At 41.0% G+C, this 23,872-nt stretch overlaps 1 protein-coding gene across 1 annotated transcript in view; it reads left to right on the forward strand.

Annotated features, from left to right (window-relative positions):
* The window catches only part of LOC107126133 (dystrophin-like), a 402,970-nt gene that overhangs the window by 3,736 nt on the left and 375,362 nt on the right, over positions 1–23,872 (forward strand). The window contains exons 2-3 of the mRNA XM_015429648.1: positions 2,475–2,653; positions 10,313–10,447. Coding sequence (XP_015285134.1) covers positions 2,475–2,653; positions 10,313–10,447 — 314 coding nt within the window. The remainder of the gene's footprint in view (positions 1–2,474; positions 2,654–10,312; positions 10,448–23,872) is intronic.

Below are 23,872 nucleotides of genomic sequence, written 5' to 3' on the forward strand. Positions count from 1 at the left end.
TCTAACTCTGTCTCTCTCTCTCTACCTCCTCTTCTCCATTCCTCCCTTCCACTCGCCCTTCCTTCCTATCTAGGGCCCGTCGTCTACCGCCACGACGGGCTTTCCTTACTAGTATCTGATAAAGGGAGCTTTGATTCCTGAAAACTGATATCCTAAAAATCTTGTTGGTCTCCAAGGTGTTTTTTTTTGTTGTTGTTCAGTCGCACAGTCAAGTCCGACTCTTCATGACCCCATGGACCACATCATGCCAGGCCCTCCTGTATTCCGCCATCCTCTGGAGTTTACTCAATTTCATGTTCGTTGCATCGGTTACACTCTCTAACCATCTCATCCTTTGCCATCACCTTCTTCTGTTACCTTCAATCTTTCCCAGCATCCAGGTCTTCTCCAGTGAGTGCTCCCTTCTCATTATGGTGGCCAAAATATTTGAGCTTCAGCTTCAGTATCTGTCTTTCCAGGGAACAGTCAGGTTTGATTTCCTTTAGATTGACTAATTTGATCTCCTTGCAGTCCAAGGGACTCTCAAGAGTCTTCTCCAGCACCATAGTTCAAAAGAATCTATTCTTCGGCACTCGGCCTTCCTTATAGTCCAACTCTCGCAGCCATACATGACTACTGGAAATACCATTTCTTTGACCATGCGGTCTTTTGTTGGCAGGGTGATGTCTCTACTTTTTATCATGCTGTTTAGGTTCGCCATCGCTTTCCTCCCAAGGAGCAGGCGTCTTTTAATTTCATGGCTGCAGTCACCTGGACTCAAATCTCACTGTTCTACTGCAGACTACCCTTTGAAATAATCTTCTGCTTCAAGTGCACATGATCTCACACACCCACGCACCCAAGAAGAGGCCCACAAGCAAGTACTCACACATGCAGAGGAACAGCTCCTTTCCGGCCCCACTCCCACATGGGCCAAGAGGACATTAACCAATCTGGACATCAGGTCCAGGAGTCCAAAGCCCACCAGAACCTGCCTGCTCAATAGAGAGGTGTTAACATATCAAAGAGACAACCTGTTTTCTCTCTGGATTGTAAAAACACTAGTCCAGCTGGATGAATCCTTTCAGGAAAGTAAATCTCTATATCTGCCTGTCATCAGTAACATAGTTTTAATATATTAAAATTATGTAAGCCTCTACTCTGCTGCCAGTCTTCCAAGGAATGTAAGCTTGCCACGTACTGTCGTCTTGCCTCTTGTAGGCTCTCTTCTGTCTCTTTTGTTATTCTAACACCTAGTGACTTTAAGGTTCCTTAATATCCATTGTATTCAGTCACTTTCATGGATTCATTCTTTTTTTAAACTCATTATTTATTAGACATACAGATGTGCCAGACTATCAGGGGCAAGCAAGGTATCTGCCACATTCCTGCAGTCCTGTATTGGCCTGCAAAGGCCAGTGCTGCATGCTATGTAGCATCGCTTCCCTTCATGGCAATCTGCCTTAAAAAGAACTCTTCTGTACCTGCCTTAAAACACTTCCTTGTGTTTATTCTGTAGTGGTGCGTGTTCTCATGCCAAGTGGAGGACTGTAGGCATGTTGTGCCATGCCAAATGTCTTCCTTTCCTGCTCTCCTCTTCTGTCTGCTTTCTTGAGGTGCAAAACTGTTCCCTGTACCAACTTGGCAAGCGACAATTTTAATTGCCAATAAAACTGGTTTGGATTTTTATTTAATTCATTTATACCCCACTTTTCTCCCCAGTGGGGGCCCAAAGCAGCTTACATTGTTAACCTCTCTTCCATTTTATTCTCACAACAACCCTGTTAGGTAGGTTAGGCTGAGAGAGTGTGACTGGCCCAAGGTTACCCAGCAAGCTTCAATGGCATAAGTAGGGATCTGAACGTTTGTTTTCCAGATATTAGTTTGACACTCTTAACCAGGACAGCACACTGGTTGTTCCTTACTATATGCCTTACTATCTTCCAGGAAACTGGACACTAGGATTCTGTGAGAGAGCAGTACAGTCTTGGAAAATTTGATTTTAATTTGATAGATACCAACAAAAATACAACGGGAAATCTGTTACCCATTGAACCCAAACATAGCAAAAAACAAATGGAATTACAACATGGATTAATAGTGATAACAATGGCAAGAAATGATTTTTAAAAATGTAAACAATGTGTGCGTATCCCGAATAGCTATAACTGTCTGATGAACATGTCTCTTCTGTTAGTCCCGCCTATATTTAGGTTATTCATTTTGACTCTGCAGTATTAGTATTTACATGTAATTAGTTATGAGAGAGAGAAATTAATGAGCATAAGAAACAAACTGCCATTTTTTCTGATGCTCAGGGAATTTTTGCTCTTTCTCATTTGTATTCAAGTGAAGTATGAAAGCATGGAGTTGGCTATAATACTCTAATTAGTCCCTAGAGGACATAAAATGGACAATGGACTGCTCATTAGCCTGCTTGCTTTCTGTGAAGTCTTGCAAACTGTCTAATCTTGTGTGTTTTATCTCTTTTCCAGATGTTGCAACTGCTTATCCTGATAAGAAGTCCATCTTGATGTATGTGACATCACTTTTCCAAGTCCTGCCCCAGCAAGTTACACTTGAAGCCATTCAGGAAGTGGAAACATTGCCACGTCAATCAAAGCACACTAGAGAAGAGCGTGTCCAGTTACCTCTACAGCGCTTTTCTCAACAAGTAGGTCCTCAGAAATTTTTCACTTTCCATTTTATTTTTAGATTGAAAATGAAAAGCAAGACTTTGGAGTGAATATCTTAGTTAGGCAGAAGGAGAGTTATTGGGATAGTTAGTAGGACAGAGAGAAAGTGTTTAATTTTGGAAACCCATTAAAAACATAAGGCTTATGAGCCTTTAATTTTGTGTTAATTTTGGAACCCATCTTTACTGTTTGCCCCCCCCCAAAAAAAGCTATAAGTGGTAGTTGGCTGTATTTTTTGGACTTCTACCACCAATGTACAGGTGACAATATCTAAAAAGGCAAAGCGGTGGAGCCATTTCTCTATATATTACGTCCCAAAAAAAATGGAACTAAGATAGAATTCTACCCTGAAGGGTGGGAAATCTATAGCAGTTTGGGGTTCTGTTATACCCTAGGATCTTTTCTGCTTACAGGGGAAGAAAAAACACCCTGTAACTGGTAAGTGGTTATACTTTGGGGACACTGTTTATGAATTTCTGGGTGACAGTGTCCTAAAAGACAAAACTGTAGACCAAAAGAAAATGCAACCAGAGTGGTCATTTTTCATCAACTACTGTATAGGGTTCTTATTTGCATGAATTAAATTGTTAATTGCTGTGCATGAGTTAATGGCCTGTTTTTTAAAAAACAAGACTTTAGAAAGGTATACATTTCTGTGTATATTACTACTGTGGTTTAAGTGGTATGCTACACTTTTTTGCTTGAAGATAAAGGATGAAAGGTAAGATTGTAGGATACATTTTTTTGTGTCTAGTTCCTCAGTTGTGTCTGCTATTGCAGATTTTCGATCCTAACTTCTTAACATTGTACTTTAATTTTTACTTCACACTAACGTAGATACAGGTGGTCTGACGCAGCAGAACAAAGTTTTGACTCCAGTGGCACCTTTAAAACCAACAAAGTATTACTCAAGGTATAAGCTTTCATGTGCATGCACTGAAGAAATGTGCATGCCCATGAAAGCTTATACCCTGAATAAAACTTTGTTGGTCTTAAAGGTGCCACTGGGCTCAAACTTTGTTCTACTATCTAACATAGGCCGAGTTCAGACTGGCAATTTGAAGCGCTAGGGAGTCATGGCAAAGAAGACAGGAACAGACCCGGAATGGCTTGGTCGCGGTATTCCCATTCACACTGCAGCGAATGAAGTGGGAGGATACAGTGGAGAAAGTGCAAGGGAGCATTCACACTGTTGGCTCACTCCTGGCAGGCTGTTAGTGGCTGTTTCTGTGCTCTGCTGCATGTGCCTATGTGCATGGGCGTATGGGTGCCTGCCGCAGAAACAGCCAGCACCTATTATCAACGACTGCGGGTTGTTCCCGCCTTAGCAGCACTTGCGTTCATACTCAGGGAACCGGAATCAACCCGCTCTACACACGGTTTGCTAACACTTTCACCTGATACTTTTTAAACTCGGGAGGGAAGTGGCACAAGATGGCTTGAGTACGGCTGGGGGATGCCTGAAAGATGTGCCTGTGTGAACCCACCCCTTTAATCTGCTCCTGAAACGCTCCTGAAATGTTTGGCTGCCGGACCAAACTGCCAGTCTGACCTCGGCCATAGTGTTGCATAAGCAGAAACTGAATAGTTCAGTAGATCATCTAGGTGTCTTAGACAAATGAGCCAAGTAATATGCAAGGCTGCTAAGAGTGACCATGGGGCCCCAGATGAATAATCCATCTGGGGCTCCTCATATGACCCTGATTCAAGCTAAGTATCATAGCAAAATAAGTAACTTGAATTAGAAACAGTCAGGGGAAAAGGAGAGGATTGTTAAAGAATAGATTTTACTTATGGTTTATACTGTGAGATCCAGCTTGGTGTAGTGTTAAGAGTGGCAGACTCTAATCTGGAGAACCAGGTTTGATTCCCCACTCCTCCACATGAAGCCAGCTGGGAAACCTTGGGTCAGTCACAGTTTTCTCAGAACTCTCTCAGTCCCACCTACCTCACAGGGTGTCTGTTGTGTGGAGAGGAAGGGAAGGTGATTGTAAGCCACTCCAAGACTTCATCTGGTACTGAAGAGTGGGGTATAAAACCAACTTCTTCTACTACTACTTCTTCATATGGTGCAAAAAAATGAGAAAGCAGAATTAGAAAGATCCCCAGCCAAGGGACTATATCATCTACTTAGTTTGTGCCTCTCAATATTTCTCTCTGTAGTCAAGTAATTTTATATTTACATATAGTGATCAATATGGGATACAGCTCATGCATTTGATGAAGTAAGCTCTAGTTCACATAAACTTCAGGTCCCAATAACCTTTAAGTAAATCAGTAAGAAAACAGTTTGCATTTGTAGTTTTACCTAGCACAAAACCAGGGGCAAAATAGGGTGTTGAGTGGGAAGCAATAGGATCACTGGGATTGATTTTAATCTTTTAAAAAGATTAAAACATTTGTCATATGACATGAAGTTTAATGCCTGCAGTAGCAAATCTGCATTTACAAACAACCAAATATCAGATGTCCCACCAACACAATAATAATAAAAACCAATTGCTTGAACAGTGTCTAAAATATAATTAAATCATTTCTAATTATTGAGGGGAGTATTTCTAACTACTAATCTCAGACCTCATATATATATTAACTACATCTAAAGCAAGATTAAAAATCACAAACACAAATTATAGTCAAATACTTAGACTACAGTGTTCTTTGTTTGTGCTGTTTAATCCATAAAGGCATTCACTATTCCATATTTATAACCATTAATACAGATTAATACAGATCACTATACATGTGAAGGGCGAAGGGAGGGGGGTAATTTACTACTTTAATAGAACTTTGGAAATATCAACCTGACTGTTTATAATATTAACAGAGGTTTGCTGTTCATAATATTAACAGGCATTTACTATTCTACTATAAGTATGGTTTAACATCCCAGCCAGGGTAAGGATATTTATTTATGTTATTTATAGGATGAGAAGGAATAAGACCAAAAATTAAACATATGGTTGGGGGTTCTTGCCTTGCTCCAATGCTTGCTTGGTTAATGGGTGAGTCAGGATAGGCAACTATTTGTCTCAGCTTCATGTAGTAAAGAGAGCCATTTTGGTGTAGTGGTTAAATCTGGGAGAACCGGGTTTGATTCCCCACTCCTCCACTTGCACCTGCTGGATGACCTTGGGCAAGCCATAGTTCTGGCACAGCTGTTCTTGAAAAAGAGCAGTTTCTGTCAGAGCTCTCTCAGCCCCACCTACCTCACAGAGTGTCTGTTGTGGGGAGGGGAAGGGAAAGGAGTTTGTAAGCCGCTCTGAGACTCCCTCAGGTAGTGAAGGGTGGGGTATAAATCCAATCTCTTCTCTTCTTCTTCTAAAGTATCCAACCTGATGGATTCAATGTGTTCAGAATTTCCCATTTTCCCATAGCATTGTGGTTTCTTTGTGTATCTCCCAGGGTTTCCTCAGATTTTCTCCAGTCTTTCTCAGTCTTCATCCAATTCGGTGCTCCAAGGTTTTGGGAAGGATCATAGTTGAATCTGAATGATTGCTGTGTGGGTGGGGGAAATTCAGATTTTCCCCATCTATACAGCAGCAATTTCCCCTAAGATTGTCCCTGCAGTAGCCATTTCTGTCCTCTGCCACAGGAGGCTTTATTTTTTAACCCTTCTAAGACATTTGGGATATTTCACACCACAGAAGTCATTAAAATATTGGTTTACCCATCTAAAGCTTTCTATAGAAACCAAACTCCCGTTATGCTTCCTCCCCAATGAACTGCAGTGCCCTGAAGTCCCTCTCTTCCCTCCCCACTGCCTTTATTTTTTTAAGTTTGAGGTTTATCGAAAGGGTCAATGGGCCATTCTGGCCCCCAATAGACTTGGCTTGAAAATAAAAGCATAATCGTAGTTAGGGTTCTAATGACCCCAGCAAACATTGAGAAATGATTTTAGCACTGTTTCCATGTTTAAATAGATGGGCCAACACCTGTTATCTCCATTTTATAGGAAATTGCAGCAAACAGTGAAAACTAAAATTTCTTCCCACAAATTATATCTATAGGCATTTATTGGTTTGAGGGTTTTGGAATTGGGAGTTGAAAGAACCCCCAAGAAAAGCAGTGTTTGCAACCCTGGATTGTTGTGTTATGTAGTAGGAGCAGGTAAAAACCCTGTGTTTGTGCTCTGTCAAAGCTTCCCATATGTTTATAGCCACATGGAAAAGCTCAAATGTAACTGTATTGAAATTTTGGAAATGGGGTCATTCCAGTCCCCTGCAAGACAAGACTGGACATGTTTGCAAGTGTTCTTTGAACCTCACATTTTTCAGACTTGAAAGGGCCATTCAGCTTGGTGTTCAGCTCAAGTGGTTAAGACGCTGAACTGCAGGCTGTGGAAGGTCAGTTGTTCAGCAGTTCGAGACCCGGGTGCCGCATGATGGAGTGAGCTCCCATCTCTAGTTCCAGCTCCTGCCAACCTAGCAGTTTCGAAAGCAAGAAATTGCAAGTAGATAAATAGGTACCACTTCAGTGGGAAGGTAACAGCATTCCATGTGCCTTGGTGTTTAGTCATGCCGGCCACATGACCACGGAAACATCTTCGGACAGTGCTGGCTCTTCGGCTTTGAAACGGAGATGAGCACCGCAACCCTGGAGTCAGATTCGACTGGCTTTCAAGCAAGGGAACCTTTACCTTTACCTAGCCATCTGTCCTCTGAGATGATTTTGTTGTGCTCTATCAAAGCTCAAATTGAACTGTATTGCATTTTGGAAATGGGGTCATTCTATCCCCCTAAAAGACAAGCCCAGGCATGTCTGCAAGCATCCACCGAACATTTTCTACACTTGAAGAAGCCATGCAGCCTGGAACTCAAGATGACCTCTAGTCACCTGTCCACTAAGCTGACTGTTTCCCTTCAAATTTTCCAAACCCCTGAGTGACCTTCTCAGCTTTACATATTTGGGGAGGTGTGAGGTCACAATAACAATATAAGGGGGTGTGAGATCCCTGCATAGTTTGGCATACCTATAGTATACTTCACTGAGATTTTGCCTAGGCTTGAAATTCAAAACTCCTTTGAAGAAAAAAGGAAGAATGGAAGAACTGTGTCTTATACTTTAAACAATGTTAGGGTCAATTTGACCCCATTTACATTTCTGTGGTTTTTCTATGTTTTCAATGGGGATATTTTTAACCTGATTCCAAATTTTACTCTTCTTTGTCCTGCATTGCTGAAGGAAGTTACTCTTGGGGCCTGATTTTTTCCTAGTAGCTAATGCTATGATTGATATAACTATTAGGTTTCCATTATTTTACTTTGACCCCTATGCTAAAGTATGTAGTCGTTTATGTTGCCTTAGTAGGGTTAAAAAGATTGGCACTAGAATATCATATCAATACTATGTTACAACAAATATGTGTACCGGTTTCCCTGAATTCCCATCTTTCATTTTTAAAAAAATCAGAAGTACGTCTCTAGCCCCTCCTATTATGAACATTATTATGAACATATAAGGGAAATGCATATGTCTGCAATGGAAAGGGTAAGGACTTACGGGCTTTTTTTGTAAATGAAAGCTGGGAATTTAGAGAATCCAATACACATGAGCCCCTGGAATTTTGCCACCCTATCCCCTATGCTAGCTATGCTATAGGGGAAAATCAACCAATTAAAGTATATTCATCTGGGAGAAACATTGTTAATGACCTCCAACTTGGTTAAGTGCATAACTATCCATTTGCCATGCCTTCTGAGAGACTGTTCCTTTGCTTTAAATCAATAGTCTACTCTATTTAATGTTTGCATTTCTGGCAGTCCTAGATGAACAAAAGAAGAAAGAAAAGAGAGCAGGGACAGCCTAAATATTAGAAGGAGGAAACCCCATTTCCAATCTCAGCTATAACTGATGCAGTATATTAAAAACAGAATGTTGTATTTTGCTTTCAAAGCATGGTGCTCTGATGATTTGTCTAATTTTCTTACTCCTGGAAGCAGTGAGCCCTACAGTTCGTGCTAGAGGAGGCAAAATCTCTCTTTTAATACCTTCACATACCCAATTTTGGCCCCGGTCACACGAGAGGTTTTGGGCCGGGAGAGGGACGGATTGGGGGCGGAGCAAACGGGCGCGATCCCACTGCAACATCTGTGAAGCGTTGCGCACTCGTCCCCGATCCGGCCCTTCCGCCCAAAATGCCACGGCAAAAATAAACCACCTACCGAGGTGGTTCTTCCGGCAAGCCCGCATCAAGGCTGGCTGTGGGATCGCTGGCGCGTCCTTCCGCCGGCGCATCCCCGCCTCCTGGCTGAACTGCGCATGCTCAGACATGCGCAGTTTGGCAGCCTCCCCCTCCCAACCGTGGCATCCTCCCTGGCATCTGATCTTGCCAGGGAGCAACGGCGCCGTGGCGCAGGGGATCCATGGGATCCCGTTGCGGCGTCTCTATTTTGGTGCGACTCTGATTAGCCGCACTTTGCCCAGGTTATTTTCTGCCGTGTGGCAGGGACCCATATTTTTCTTCATTTGGGATACAAGTAAAAGTGTTGTTACTTCCCACAAGCAGTGATAATGTCACTTGTGGTTTATCAGAGTTATGTAAATGATAATACTAGACATCAATGGGCCAATTGTTGCCTGCGCTTTCATTCTCTTTTCAGGGATCCCCCCCCTTCCCTGAAGTCCCTCCTTTCACTAACAGTGAAATCTTAAAAAACACTTTCCTGTAAGTAAGGAAAGTTGACTGAGTACGATTCATAGTAGACTTGCTTAGAATTGCTCTCTAATGAATAACATGAGCCCATTTAGCCTAACTGTCTCTTCACTTCTCATAGACTCCCCTGTGTGTATGGCTGGGATAGTCTTTCCCAGATGGATTTTTCTGGATTGTGTATACAGGGGAATATGACCACAAAGTCAAACATCCATGTGTCTTCTCTGTGGATATTCATTTTTACAGTCGTATCTGATGTGGTGAGAAGTGGTGTAACAGAAGAACAGCCATTTGGCTTTGTTTTATTTAAAACTAAAAACATATTTTATGAAGCTGTATCCCTTGACCATATAGGAAATAAATGTATAAATCATTTAAACCTATAGATTAATAGGGGTTTAATTGACAGTTGTATTTTTCTGTAAGAATAGGATAGGTTAATTAAAACTTGGAGGTCCATGGGAAGTCTCAGTCTATTTCTTGGACATACCTTGAGAATACATATTCTACCCTAGAAATATTAGCCTTCCTTAAAATTATATGGCATAAAGTCATTAAAATTCCAAGATCTATTCTGATTATTTATCTGGGTTAGTTAACTAATTTATTTATAGGATACATGATCATTTTAAGACTTGTTCTAATGGCTACTGTGCACATTTATTCAGAGCTTACAGCAAGGTATTGCTTTTGGAGTGCGCTGAATTATAGAAGTCCTTTACTGATTGTGGGTATCATGCCAAGAATAATTATCTGGCACTTCAAGGAGTCTTTCTACCTCTGGTGAAAGGATGTCAGATTAATTAACATGCCTCCCTACTTTCCATTTAGTTTTGATTGCTTAATGCCAGCACTGTTTTTACAGGATAGAGTTAAACCGCTGGTGTTCTCCCTTGAAAGTATTTTTTTAAGAATTCATCCATCATATTACACACACTCATCAGTGCATATCTGCTTTTTCTTCTTAATTTCTTCTCCTTAGATCAAAGTCAGTGTAGCACAGGGCCATGTGCGCACACCTTCACCTCCACCTAAACCTCGCTTCAAAAGCTATGCGTATACACAAGCTGCTTATGTCATGTCCCCTGATCAAAAAGGGAGGATGTTCCCTCCACAGGTCTGTCAACATTACTGTTTGTTGTGAATATTATTCTAATATGCCTGTGCTTGCTGTGGAAACTGTGTGTAATTTGGGGAATTTTGTCTGTGTCTCTTTTAATTCTCAGCAATGCCCTTTTCATTTTTAGTCCTATCAGTTAGTCCTTTCTGCTATGTATCTGTTCTTAGCAAAATCAGGTCACACCTACTTTTATTCATTAGGTGATCTAAGGATCTGGTCAATACTGATGTTTTCCTCCCTTTTTGTTTCAAAATATGTCTTAATGATATCAAGTAATAACATTCCTAAACTTTCATCCAAAGAACAACACAATAATTTTTTGAGGACAAGGAATGGTTGACCTAGGTTCATTCAGGTGGCAATTTTCCATTGTATATGGCAAACATCCTTTAAGGGGGGTTTCATAAGCAGTATGTGATATGGCATAGAAATCGGTGGTTCCAAGGGAAGGAGTCAAAACTTCCACTGCACATGCCTAAAATTCTCTTTTGGCTCCTGGCTACTGGCTGGTATTTCTTTCTGACATATATGTACAGCTAATATTTCCTAGTAGCATAAATATTTCAGTTGCATGCTTATGAAACACGCTTTCTCAGGCTTGGATCACACATGCAGTAATTTTCATGGATGAGTGAGCCATTCTGGAGAAAACACCACAGATTACCAGTCCAGAACACAATAAATGCTGGTTCCTTGTTAACTCATAACCCTCTCAGAGGCCTTCCCTTCTTTACCTCACAGAACACAGTCTCCTTCCTCACCTGTAATTAAGCAGCTCATTACTGACAAGAACAGTGGTTAAGGTTAAGCAGTTTCCCTTAAACCAACATCTGAAAAAGTTGGAAGAGAAACTTTTACGCAATTCACTCTTCTTTCTTTCATTTATGGGTAGAAAAATATTTGAGTATTTCAATCTATTAAAATTTTCCATATGGTTCATATGTAAAATTTAGAGAAGAAAAGGAAAATTTGCCTCAGAAACACACACATATTTAGAGAGGTTTCATTCTCAACTATTTAAAAATAAATAGTGCTAAGTCTGTATGTTTTGTGTGGGGTGTTTGAAGACAGCATCCACAATTCTCCTGATTGTCTCATCAGTCTTGATCTGAAGACAGTGAGATTAACAATATGCTTTAAATACATGCAGAAAATGTATATTTTCACTACCATTTTATTTACTTATATAATTCTTTTGTACCCCACCTTTCTCCCCAATGGGGATCCAAAGCACATCACTTTGTTCTCCTTTCCTACATTTTATCCTCTCAACAATCCTGTGAGGTAGGTTAGGTTGAGAGAGTGACTGGCCCAAGGTCACCCAGTGAGCTTCCATGGCACAAGTGGGAATTTGAACTTGGTTCCCCCAGATACTAGCCTGACACTCTTAACTATGACACCACACTGGGTCTTGTATCTTTCCGGTAGGCAAGTGTCAATGAACTAAAAGTAATTTGAAGTAATTAAGAAATAATGGGGCATGTAAAAAAACCCCAACATTTTTCCAAAGTAGTGACCAGATTGGGGAGATGAGGCTTTATTTTAAGCTCCTGACCTAACCTGCTGTTACTAACTTATAGTGACTCCAGCAAGGAGCTTTCATGACAAATGAGAAGCAGAGGTGATTTGTCATTACCTTTTTCCTCAGAGACTTCCTTGGTGGTCTCCCATCCAAGTACTGACCCTGTTTAGCTTCCAAGATCTGACAAGATTAGACTATACTATGCTGCCTTCCCTCCCAACCCATTGTTAGCTATCAGAAAATTCTGAGCTCAAGGCCATTTCTGCTGTCTGTTTTCTTCATTTTTTGTTGTTTCTTTGTGTTTTAGTTTATCTATAGGTATAGAATTTTTTTTAACAATCTATAATTATAGCAGGAAAACCAATAGTTCAGTTTTAAATATCTTTAAGATTGGGTGCATTGTTCTCCAGGAAGATAGAAAGCTAATTATAACTGGAAGCCCTTTTTGTGTTTTGGTATCTTCTCTCATGAAATCTGTTTTGTCAGCCTATCACTGAAATGCCTTATAGTTGAGGAAATCCTCCTATTTTATGGACCCTAACCTTGAATTTTTGGGTTTTGATAAAGCAGTGTCTGTATACAACAACCTTTTCTTGGTAATTCTAGGGCTGGGCAGTTATTTCAAGAAGCGAGGGCACCCTCTGTTAGTGAGAGATAGGGTTGTCCAACATAGCAGCAATAAGGGATTCCCATAGTGTCAATAAAAAGCCTGGAGCCTTGCAAAGTTCCTGTTACTCTATCCTGTACTGTAAAATTTTAGAAAAGCAAGGTGAAAACTGTTTAAAAACCCAAACAGATTGCTATAGAAGGAAAGGACATCTCAATGCACTCATATTACCTGAGCCTGCAATTTATGCACCCAGTCTTAAAGATATTTAAAACTGAACTCTTGCTTTTCCTGCTAGCAATTTGCTCTATGCTGGCCTGGCATTCAGGCTGACCTGGACACTTCAACTGATGCAGAATGCAGTGGCACAGATCCTGGCAGGAATGTCACGGATGGAACACATACAACCTGTGCTGCATTAGCTGCACTGGCTTCCAGTAGAATTCCAAGTCAAGTTTAAAGTTTTGGTGTTGACCTTTAAGGCCTTGAGTAGTCAGGGACCAACCTATCTGTGGGACCATCTCCTCTGGTATGTCGCCGGGAGAGTGTTATGCTTTTTGGATAGCATTCAGACCCAAAGATGTCCAGCTGTCCATGACTAGGACCAGGATTTTTCAGTCCTGGCCCTGATCTGGTTTGTTGAGGACAGCTACGGTTTCCACTCTAGCTGGCACCCTCTTTTGCTCTCCAGATCAGTTGTCCCTCTTCCTTCCCTGCCCACAAGGTAGCCGGGCAGTCTGGAATGGGGAGTGATTTGAGTTCACCATCTGGAGTTTTAACTTTATTTATTTATTTATGGATACTGTTGTATTTTAATTGTACAAGTTTTATGTTTTATTTACTGTTGAACATCGCCCATAGCCCTGCATTAGCAGAGATGAGCAATTCAAAAATCTAATACTACATCATCATCATCCCTCTTCCCCAAATAAAGATGTAGATGAACAGGGTATCTAGAGGGTGGAGATATGCTAATCTACTGTAGCACCTTTATGATGGACCCCTGCTGCTTCTTTTTCTGCGAGGCAGATTTTCCCACTAAAACACTAAATAGGTGTTCCCCACTCTGCCAGAGCAGTCCCTTGGTAGTGAATGATAATAAATGGTTTATGACTTTCTGAGTGTCCCACCCTGTGGTAGAGAAGATATTTGGCTTTTGCCCAGGCCAGAGATTTATTGTAGATAAGCAGGAACACACTTGTTATTTCCTTTGTAAATGGCACTTGACATCAAGTAAAGTTCAAACAGGAATGATGCCTTTATTAAACAGGCAGAGTTGGGTTAGGAATAGGCAGAAGATGAGAAAACTGAAGTACATTTTGCTGTATTTACAAATTATGATATTTTGAACAGGCTACAAAGTATTGTTGAAGCTTAGTTTCTTAGCCACTCAGTTCTTAACAATGAGAGATGTGTTTGTCTTGGAGGTTTATTTGTCTTGGAGATTTCTCAACAGCAACAATATGTCTTAATAAGGATTAATATAACTATCTTAGTTTCCTGGAGATTAGTACTTTCTTCTTGTACTTATTCTCCCTCTTTGTGGGATTAAAGCTTTCCCTTTGACTCTGGAGGAGTCTACCATTTCTTTGTTTTCACCCAGTTCAGGGGTTTCATCAGAATTGAACCCACTGAATAACTGAGAAGAAAATATTCTCCTTTTCTAAGAAGCAATATTCCTTTTTCTGTTTGGCTAGACTGGCAGCTTCAACCTACTGACCAATCCGTCCTACCAAAACTGACCCTCACTTCTTGACCCAGTGAAATAAATGGTTTTCAGCTTGGCTGACACTTAGAAGTTTGGAACTTTCCTTCAGATTTGATGGTGCACAGTAAGGACAAGGAGTTGTGTCCCTTCACTTCATAAGTGAATTTGTCTGTTTCTCTCTGACAGACACAGTCACTCCACCTGTCTGGGTTATGACATGCCAGAGATGAAGCAAGATGAAAAAGACCCTTTTTCTCAGCACTGAGCTCTTCTTAAAGCTCTTCTTAGCTGGCACTGAGGAATCAGAGAGAAGGAGAGTTGCGCAGGCAGCAGCCTGTCAATCAATCTATGCTTCACAGTGAGGCATTAACTCTTAATCTTCCAGCTCCCTGAATTTTATGCACTAAGCATCCTGCTTTTGGAGGTCAGTACATTACAACCTTGTAAAGCATTCTTCTGCCAAAGCTGCTTTGTGTAAGGAGAAGGAATCTGTTAGATAGTCTGTAGTGAAGGAGTTGTAGACTTTATCATCACTGCCTTACACACCATTTCTATTGGTGGACAGCCTTTGTAAGCAGCAGAGGAGACCATCCTTGTAGGGAGTAAGATTGGTAGGAGATTGGTAGGAACAGCATATACAATCTCTACTCAAACAAATGTTGGAAGTGCAAAAAGGTTGAGGGCTCATTTTATCATATGTGGTGGACTTGTGAAAAAGCAAAAAAAATTGGGTTGAGATTCATGCAGAAATGGAAAAAAATTGTGAATGTAAATTTAAGAAAGAACCAGAAATATTACTTTTGGGACTAAAAAGGGAAGAGGTCAGTATGGCAAAAAGGACACTGATGTGGTATATGATTACAACTGCCAGAATGACATATGCTCAAAGTTGGAAGCAAGATAAAGTCCCGGAGACTGGAGATTGGATTAAAAAATTACTTTTTATGGTTGAAATGGACAAGATGACAAGAAAACTTAACAATATGGAAGCAGAAGACTTTTGATCAGATTGGAAAGATTTAAAAGACTATTTAGAGAAGAATTGGGATGTAAGAGACAACTTATTTTGCTTTAATAATTATTCAGTGTTAAATTTTAACAATATGGAATAAGAAATAGAGAAATTTATATATGAAGATATTAGTTACCTATTGAACTTATAATGATAAAGGGAAGGAAGAAGGAATTTAAGAATTTTGCAGGAGGTTGTAGCACCGCGGGAAACCATGCAGGGGGGGGGAAGGGAGGAGGGTAGGATAGAAATGTATTATAAATGTTGATTTTGAGTGATGATATCCTAAATAAAAATTGTTTAAAAAAAAAAAGGAAAAAGACAGTATACATTCCAATCCCAAAGAAGGGCAATGCCAAGGAATGTTCAAACTATCATACAATTGCACTCATTTCACAACGGTAGCAAGGTCATGCTCAAGATCCTACAAGCTAGGCTTCAGCAGTACATGGATAGAGAACTGCCAGAAGTACAAGCTGGGCTTCAAAGAGGTAGAGGAACTAGAGATCGAATTGCCAACATTCACTGGATTATATGGAGAAAGCAAGAGAGTACCAGAAAAACATCTACTTCTGCTTCATTGACTATGCTAAAGCCTTTGACTGTGTGGATCACAACAAACTATGGCAAGTCCTTAAAGAGATGGGAGTACCAGACCACCTCACATGTCTCTTGAGAAACCTGTATAAGGGTCAAGAAGCAACAGTTAGAACCGGATATGGAACAACTGATTGGTTTAGCACAGGAAAAGGAGTACGACAAGGATGTATATTGTCCCCTTGCTTATTTAATATATATGCAGAGTACATCATGCGAAATGCTGGCCTGGATGAACCACAAGTGGGAATTAAGATTGCTGGGGAAAAGATCAACAACCTCAGATATGCAGACACTACCACTCTAATGGCAGAAAGTGAAGAGGACCTAAAGAGCCTCTTACTCAGAGTAAAAGAGGAGAGCGCAAAAGTGGGCTTGAAGCTCAACATAAAAAAAACCAAGATCATGGCATCCGGCCCCATCACTCCTTGGCAAATAAAAGGAGAAGTTGTGGAAGCAGTGATAGACTTCATGTTCCTGGGATCCAAGATGGTGACTGCAGCCATTAAATTAAAAGACACCTCCTCCTTGGGATGAAAGTGATGGCAAACCTTGACAGCATAATAAAAAGTAGAGACATCACCCTCCCAACAAAAGTCCGTATGGTCAAAACAATGGTATTCCCAGTAGTACTGTATGGCTGCGAGAGTTGGACTATAAGGAAAGCCGAGTGCCGAAGAATAGATTCTTTTGAATTATGGAGCTGGAGAAGATTCTTGAGAGTCCCCTGGACTGCAAGGAGATCAAATCAGTCAATCCTAAAAGAAATCAACCCTGACTGTTCCCTGGAAGGCTAGATACTGAAGCTGAAGCTCAAATACTTTGGTCACCAAATGAGAAGGGAGCACTCACTGGAGAAGACCCTGATTCTGGGAAAGATTGAAGGTCATAGAAGAAGGGGACAGCAAAGGATGAGATGGTTAGACAGTGTTATCAAGGCAACGAACATGAAATTAAGCAAACTCCGGAGCACGACGGAAGACAGGAGGGCCTGGCGTGGTGTGGTCCATGGGGTCGCGAAGGACTTGACTGTGTGACTGAACAACAACTTGCCAATAAAGGCTTGTCTGTCTGTCTATGAAGTACCAACCTTGAGAGATACCTAGTATGATGAGAAGGTAGAGTAGAGGAAATAGGTGTTGTCAAAATAGTTTGTGACTGGAAGTCATGAAAATGAAACTTAAGACAAGGAAAGTAAAGGAGAATATGCTAATTTGATTTAATGAATATAATACAATGTATCGTATCAATTTAGTTCTTCTATATATGTAGTATGGTCAGTATTGCAGCAACAGTGTTCCTGAATCCATGTTTTACTCAGATTTTCCATAATCATACTGAGTCCATCGAGCAACCACCATGATACTTATTCTTCAAGGTTCTTTGTTCTTTCGGTTTTCAGGTCTAATAATCTTAAATCATTTCTACTGATTCCAAAGAGCATGGTCATTTCATTTGTTTTAATCTTTTTCCTTGTCATTTCCTAAAAGTTTTTCTGTTTTCTCTCTTCAGATTGTACATGGTGTTCTTGTTTATTATTCTTTCAAATTATACCTTGTGTTTCTTCTCTGTAAACTTTGCCAGATGCTTTATCTCGGGGGGGGGGGTGTTGGCCAGAGGACCTTCTGTGCTTCATTGGATTGCCTTCCACTGGTCCTGGATAATACTTCTCTTCACATAAGCCTGATCTACACATGCAGTGCCAAATGCTGTGGTAGAATACACTACCCCCTGTCAGGTACTGGGTGAAGGTCCACAAATTTAAAAGCTTCCCATGTGATTAAAAATGAATTGCAAAGAGAGAAACTGCAAAGTAGGCACAGAGGTAGACTAGAAACTAGATCTGTGTGATATGTACATTTTCTCTGTGTCCCAGGCACCCTGTAAATGAAGACATGAAACAACAGCTTGGGTTTAACTCATTTATTTAAGTAATTAAACTTATAATATTAAATATGCGAATATATTTAAATAGGCAGGCTGTGCTAGGCATCTTGACCATGGCTGGCTTTGTTGTATATACCCTCCCTGACTTCAAACTTGGCCACTGTCTTTGGTCAGCCTTGTTCATCATCACCTGCACACAAGTCTTGTCACTCCACCATGATCTTCCAGCCAGACTTGATATAATAAGGGAACTGGAAGCCCCTTAGCCATCTTCAGGTCCAGTGTCGGACCATTTCCGGCTGCTTACCCAGGAAGAAGTTGACAGGATCTTGGCTGTTGTGAAGCCCACTACATGCCTCCTCGATACTTGCCCATTGTGACTGGTGAAAGCCTGTGGCGATGAGCTGTGAACTCCTCTGAGGGAGATTACCAATCTGTCCCTATCAATGGGAACCTTCCCAGAGGAATTGAAGGAGGTTGTAGTCCACCTCCTCTTGGGTTAGCTTCTACCATCCCCAAACTCAGCTGTATAGCTCTTTAAGGGTTAGTCTCATAGACCACAGAATAATTAAAATGGACAATTGATCTTTGTGCAATAGCAAGAGAAAATTGTTCACTATAGAAAGAAAACAAAAAGCTTAGTTGCCAGAGATGAGATAGATCAAGATGACTGAATGAAGCTTTAATACCTCAGTTGATTGTAAATGACCACATGCTGCCCATATAGAATTGCATTTTCAGAAAACTTTTCAAAAACAAGCATCTTTGTATTAGTACAAAATATCAAGACAGTGTTATATGAGACAAACCTACACAGCAGTTCCTCAATTTCTCCTCAAGTGCATAGTCAATGAAATATGAAGTAAATTAATACTGAATGAATCCTACAGAATTCTAGTTGTACTCACAGAATCATTTAAGTTTAATTTGTATTGAAGAATTGTTGGTATAATCTACACACATACAGATGTAGCATGGAAACTTTTTTAAAATTGGGAAGTCAGTTTTGATTTTGTTTGAAGTGCAGTATGTAAGATGTAACTTGCACACTGGGTCTCCATTCTATTTCACTTTAAATAAATCAACCCCCACAAGAGCACATTTTACGTGTATTGATTTACATCGACTAGATCAACACATAGAGAAGAATGAGGCTGTAGAATGAATGACTCCCCCCTCATTATGAATGGGGGATGCCGTTCTGGATGGTTCCCACCAAAAAATCTCCTAGCAAGTAGACAACCTCAGACATAGAGGTTCTTAATGACTTCACTGTGTTGTTTTTCTGCTTGTATAAAGAATATATTTAACATAGGAGAGTTACAGAGCTACATTCAGGTTCATTTCCCCCTATGTTCTTATACATAGTCACTTGATTATACTGTTCTGATAGTCTACATTTTTACCTAGTGGTTAACTTTTACTATAGTTAATTGGCAGGATAGCCCTCTGAAAGCTTCTCTGGGCGTTTCAGGCACTCTGCACCAACCACCTGTGGTGCAGACCACTTCCTTGAACAACTGGTGTGTTCATGTGGTGGAAAGCTGCCTTCAGTTGATGGCAATTATCAATGTCTTCTCTGCCCGGCCAAGACTGACAGTACCAAAATTCGTATATACTGCCTAAAATTTACCAGACAGGCTAGGAGTAGTAGACAGGGTTTTTTGGGGGTGGGGGCAGGTCCTTTAAACGGGACAGGTTCTCAATATCTTAAGGAATGACTGATCTAGCCTTGAAACCAAAACCTTGATTCCCAATAGATCACCAGGGTAATCCTAGAATCTTTCTTGCTGAAACCAATATAAAGGAAGATGAAGTCACCTCAATCTGAAAAACAGAAAGGAAAACAAAAACATCAGTCTGAGAGCCACATCTTTGGCTGTTGAGGCACCCTAGGTCCTCACCCTTTATTATGTGTGTGTGTCACTTGAGATTCTACTTGAATCTGAGCCAGTCTTGGAGACCCCACTACCTACACACACCTTATCCTGGTTTCCTCACTTCTCGTCTGCTGCCTCTTGCAGTCATCAGTCTGACACAGAGCCTAATCTCTGTTGGAACAGGTCCCTTAACTCCTCTCCCTCAAAGGATGTCCGTCTGTATGCAAAACAACCTCCTGGCAAACCTAATCCTACCTTGAGAATACTGGATGCCAACACACATACAGGACCATCCTCCCAGTGGTCCTTGGCTTCCTGGATCTTGCCAAAGAATTGTGGACAAAACTTGCATCTATCCTACCAACATCCAAGAGGGCTGAGTCTCTGTTTCAATTTATCAGAAATCTGTTCCTTCCTCTTCATCTACCCACCACCCAACTTGGTTGTCATGGAAACAACTTTAGGAAAGGCAAGTGAGTTTACCACATGGCTCCCACTGATCATTAAGGAGAAAAGGCTGGATGTTTTCAGATAAAAAGTCAGTATGACTGGGATTATATCATTTAAGATATCCAACTACCTTGCCTGGATGACTTACTAGCTTTTCTTTTCCTCTAGAAGAAAAGATCCAGCATTATAATGCCTTCCAGATAGCTGCAGATCCATATCTCCAGGGATGAAGACCTAAAAGTAATTTTAAAAATGTGCACTACAAAGCATGTAACTGAAAAGGGCTCCAAGCAAATGGCTACTTCAGTGATTTTCAAATGTCCCACTTGGCTTTGATACTCTAACCTGACACTAGAATCTAGGGCAAATATCTAAGGTCTCCCTTTTAAGAGGAAGGTCTCTTCAGTTCTAAGACCATTGATTCATTGGAAAGACTAGAAAGCTGTAATATCAGTGCACTTGGCTTCATCATCTCATAGACCTCAGATTTGAGGGGCTGGCAGTATTCTAGACAAGCCAAAACATCCAAAGCTTCATCTGACAGGTCCTCCTTTTGGCAGACTTTTTCTTCAGGATGAGAATCTTCCTACTGTTCCTCCAAGATCCAGGTGTCATTGCAACAAAACTGTCAGTGCCACTTCCCAATTATCTTTTCTTGCCCCCTTCTACATCTCCCAGCTTGGAAGGATATCACCTCAGACCAATGGCTCTAACCATCATGAGATTGTGCTGTGCAACTGAATTCACTACTCTTCCCCCTCTTCAGTGTTTCTATCTACTCAGCTTCCCTCCTTCTTTGTCACTAGGTGGATTCTGTCCTACACAAAGAGGCGATAGAACCCATACCTTGTTCCCAGAGAGGCCGGGTTTTTACTGTAGGTATCACTCTATCTCCATGAAAGGTGGAGGTCTCTGTTCCATTCTTAATCTCAAAGGTTTCAGTGAGTTCATTGAAAAGTTCCTGATGGTGACCCTCACTCCCTGTCCTACATTGGGGGCATGGTTTGCATCAATCAGCATCAAAGATGGCTACTTCCATATCTCCATCAGCATTGTTGGTTTCTGTGATTCACTGTAGGGATAACCACTACTAATACAAAGTGCTGTCCTTTGGCCTTTGCACAACACTGTGTATCTTATGAATCAAGAGATCCCAGTTTTTCTGAACATTGGCTGCTCTTGACTGCTTCTGTCCTTCACCATGTACACTGCTTATCCGGTCCTCATTAGGCTTTCATTTAAATGGAGAGAAGTTACATCTGGAAGCCTTATGACACCTTCAATTTATGGGGGTACTTTTGGATTCCACTATGGCAAAAGCTTACCAGCTCCTGGACAGACAGCAAATACTTATTCATACAACCACAGTCGTTCTGTGAGAGCAGTCTCCATACAGAGATTTTCGGCTTGATGGCAGCCATGATTGCTGTGGTACACTTTGCCCAGCTCAGGTGTCAACCAGTGCCACTTTGGGTCCTACAACATTTCAAACAAATGGTAGATCACCAAAACAACATGTTGCTTCTTCCTCACTTCACTTAGATGATGAACTAGTACATATCATATAGACCATAGAGAATCTTTCTCTTTCATTTTAAGCCTCACCTTGATGATGGATGTCTCCTCTGGAGCTGGGGCACCCACTGAGATGTAAATCATACAAATGGGGACCCACAAGAAACTTACAGAGAGGGTGCATCCCATCCCCCCACCTTTGCTTTCTTCCTCTCCCCCCTTTTCCAGTGATTTTCCACAAAACCCTTTTCTCCCCTCCCCTTCCCTTCCCTAACAATTTTATCTACTCACTTTCTCCCAGATTCCCCTTCTCTGTCAACTGCCCCTTTCTATTTCTGCAAAGTACCTGGCAGCCACAGGGCCCCTAGGAGCCACCATGTTGGTGGCAGGACCACCAGCAGCTGGCAGAGCACCTGGAAGCCACTGCATCAGCTGCTAAGTCATCTGTGCATGCAGAGGTAACATTATTGTTTTGGGGGATAGATTCCCCCACTATAATTTTTGTGAATTTAAAGATTTTTCGGGGGGGGGAGTGTCTCAAGTTTGTCAAAAAGCATACTTGCTGTCAGTATGGGCCCAATTTGTGGATTTAGCCCTGGATAGCCCATGCAAGCCTGATCTCATCAGATCTCGGAAGCTAAGCAGGGCCAATCCTGGCAAGTACTTGGAAGGGAGTCCTCCAAGGAATACCAGGGCTGGGATGCAGAGGCAAGCAATAGCAAGCCACCTCTCTGAAACATCCAAGCCCCACTAGTGGTCACCAGAAGTCAACCATGACTTCCAGGCATACACACACACACACACACACACACACACACACACACACACACAATACTCACCAAAAAGTAAAAATAAAATTATTGGACTTGGCAATGGCATGTCTTGGAGGAATACATATTCCACAGATTTGGAGCAGCTAGAAAAACCTTCTGTGTATCCTTATCATTTTGATTTGGCACATGAATGGAACATTTAAAAGGGCTTTCTTAGCAAATCGAAAAAACTGCAACAGGGCATGAGGAAAGGAGAGTATATTCTTAAGGTATGCAGGGACAAAGCTTCAGCAGCAGAACCAATGAAATTAGGATGAAGAATTCCTTTTTCCTGTTGCAGCAAATAAGTGCTGCCACAGGCACCTGTCTCAAGTTGCCCGGAGGAAAGTTTAGCTCTGTATAGAAATACTGGTTCATAGCTCCAAGGAATGCTCCCAAGTTGGCAATAGAGAGGCTATAACATTGGTAATCTGTGGCTGTTCACAGTTAGAGTCCTATGCTATCATCAACAGCCTCCCATGAAGAGGGGTGTCTCTTTTGGTCACTGCACAGAATCAAACCTATCTCAGAGTAAAAAAATAGCTTATATGCAGTCATGCAATTACACTTTTTAGAGCGTCACTCACATGAGGGCAGAGCATGTGAACCATCCAGTTAGAACAGTATTAAACATTTTAATTAGATTTGGTTCTGCTTACAACCAAATCATGCTTTAAACTCAGCTGTGTCCACCAAAATGTGTAATTTCCAGGTACAGTTTACAAACGTTGGTGTATCATAATGTTTACTAGCTTTCATTTGAGGGAAAATAGTTTTCACTGGCCACTCACATCCTTAACATGTACCTATAGCTTCCTGGAAGTTCTCAGGGATGCTCAGGACATGGTGTGGCAGATGACGGGGCACACTCATGCTTGATTACTATCCCCTGGGTAATCTTAAAGTGTATCTTTTAAAAAGCAGCTAATGTTGAATTCTGTTGTTGCTTATGTGCTAGTACGCTTGGTAACATTGCTCAGTAGTCTCCTTTTTCCTTCTTTGTTTTTGGACATCCTTAGAAATTAGGTGTTGGATCTCATGGATCTTCCCTGCTAATGATGATGCTTTTTCTGATTTCAGCATTCTTTCCTTGACTCAAGAAGCTCTTCCACGTCATAGGAAAGCTATTTGTGCAGTAGGGGCACAAAGAATCCATTTATACACTTAAGCTGTACACACAGCATTGAATGATTGCTGTGCTGATCCAATAGATTAAAGAATATACAGAAAAATTCTTTCAACAAGACATAATAAATTTTGAATATATTGTAATTTACATTATGTTTTTATACTGTTTTTCAAAGACTGAAATAACTATTTGTTCTACATAAGACCTGTGTAATTTAAATATAGATAACACCAACACACTTATATTTTACTGTCTTTGTACATAAAACAGGGAAGATTAATATTGGAATAATGCTATTATAGG

This window comes from Gekko japonicus, unplaced genomic scaffold, assembly GCF_001447785.1.
Source record: "Gekko japonicus isolate JY-2015 unplaced genomic scaffold, Gekko_japonicus_V1.1 scaffold615, whole genome shotgun sequence".
NCBI lineage: Eukaryota > Metazoa > Chordata > Lepidosauria > Squamata > Gekkonidae > Gekko > Gekko japonicus.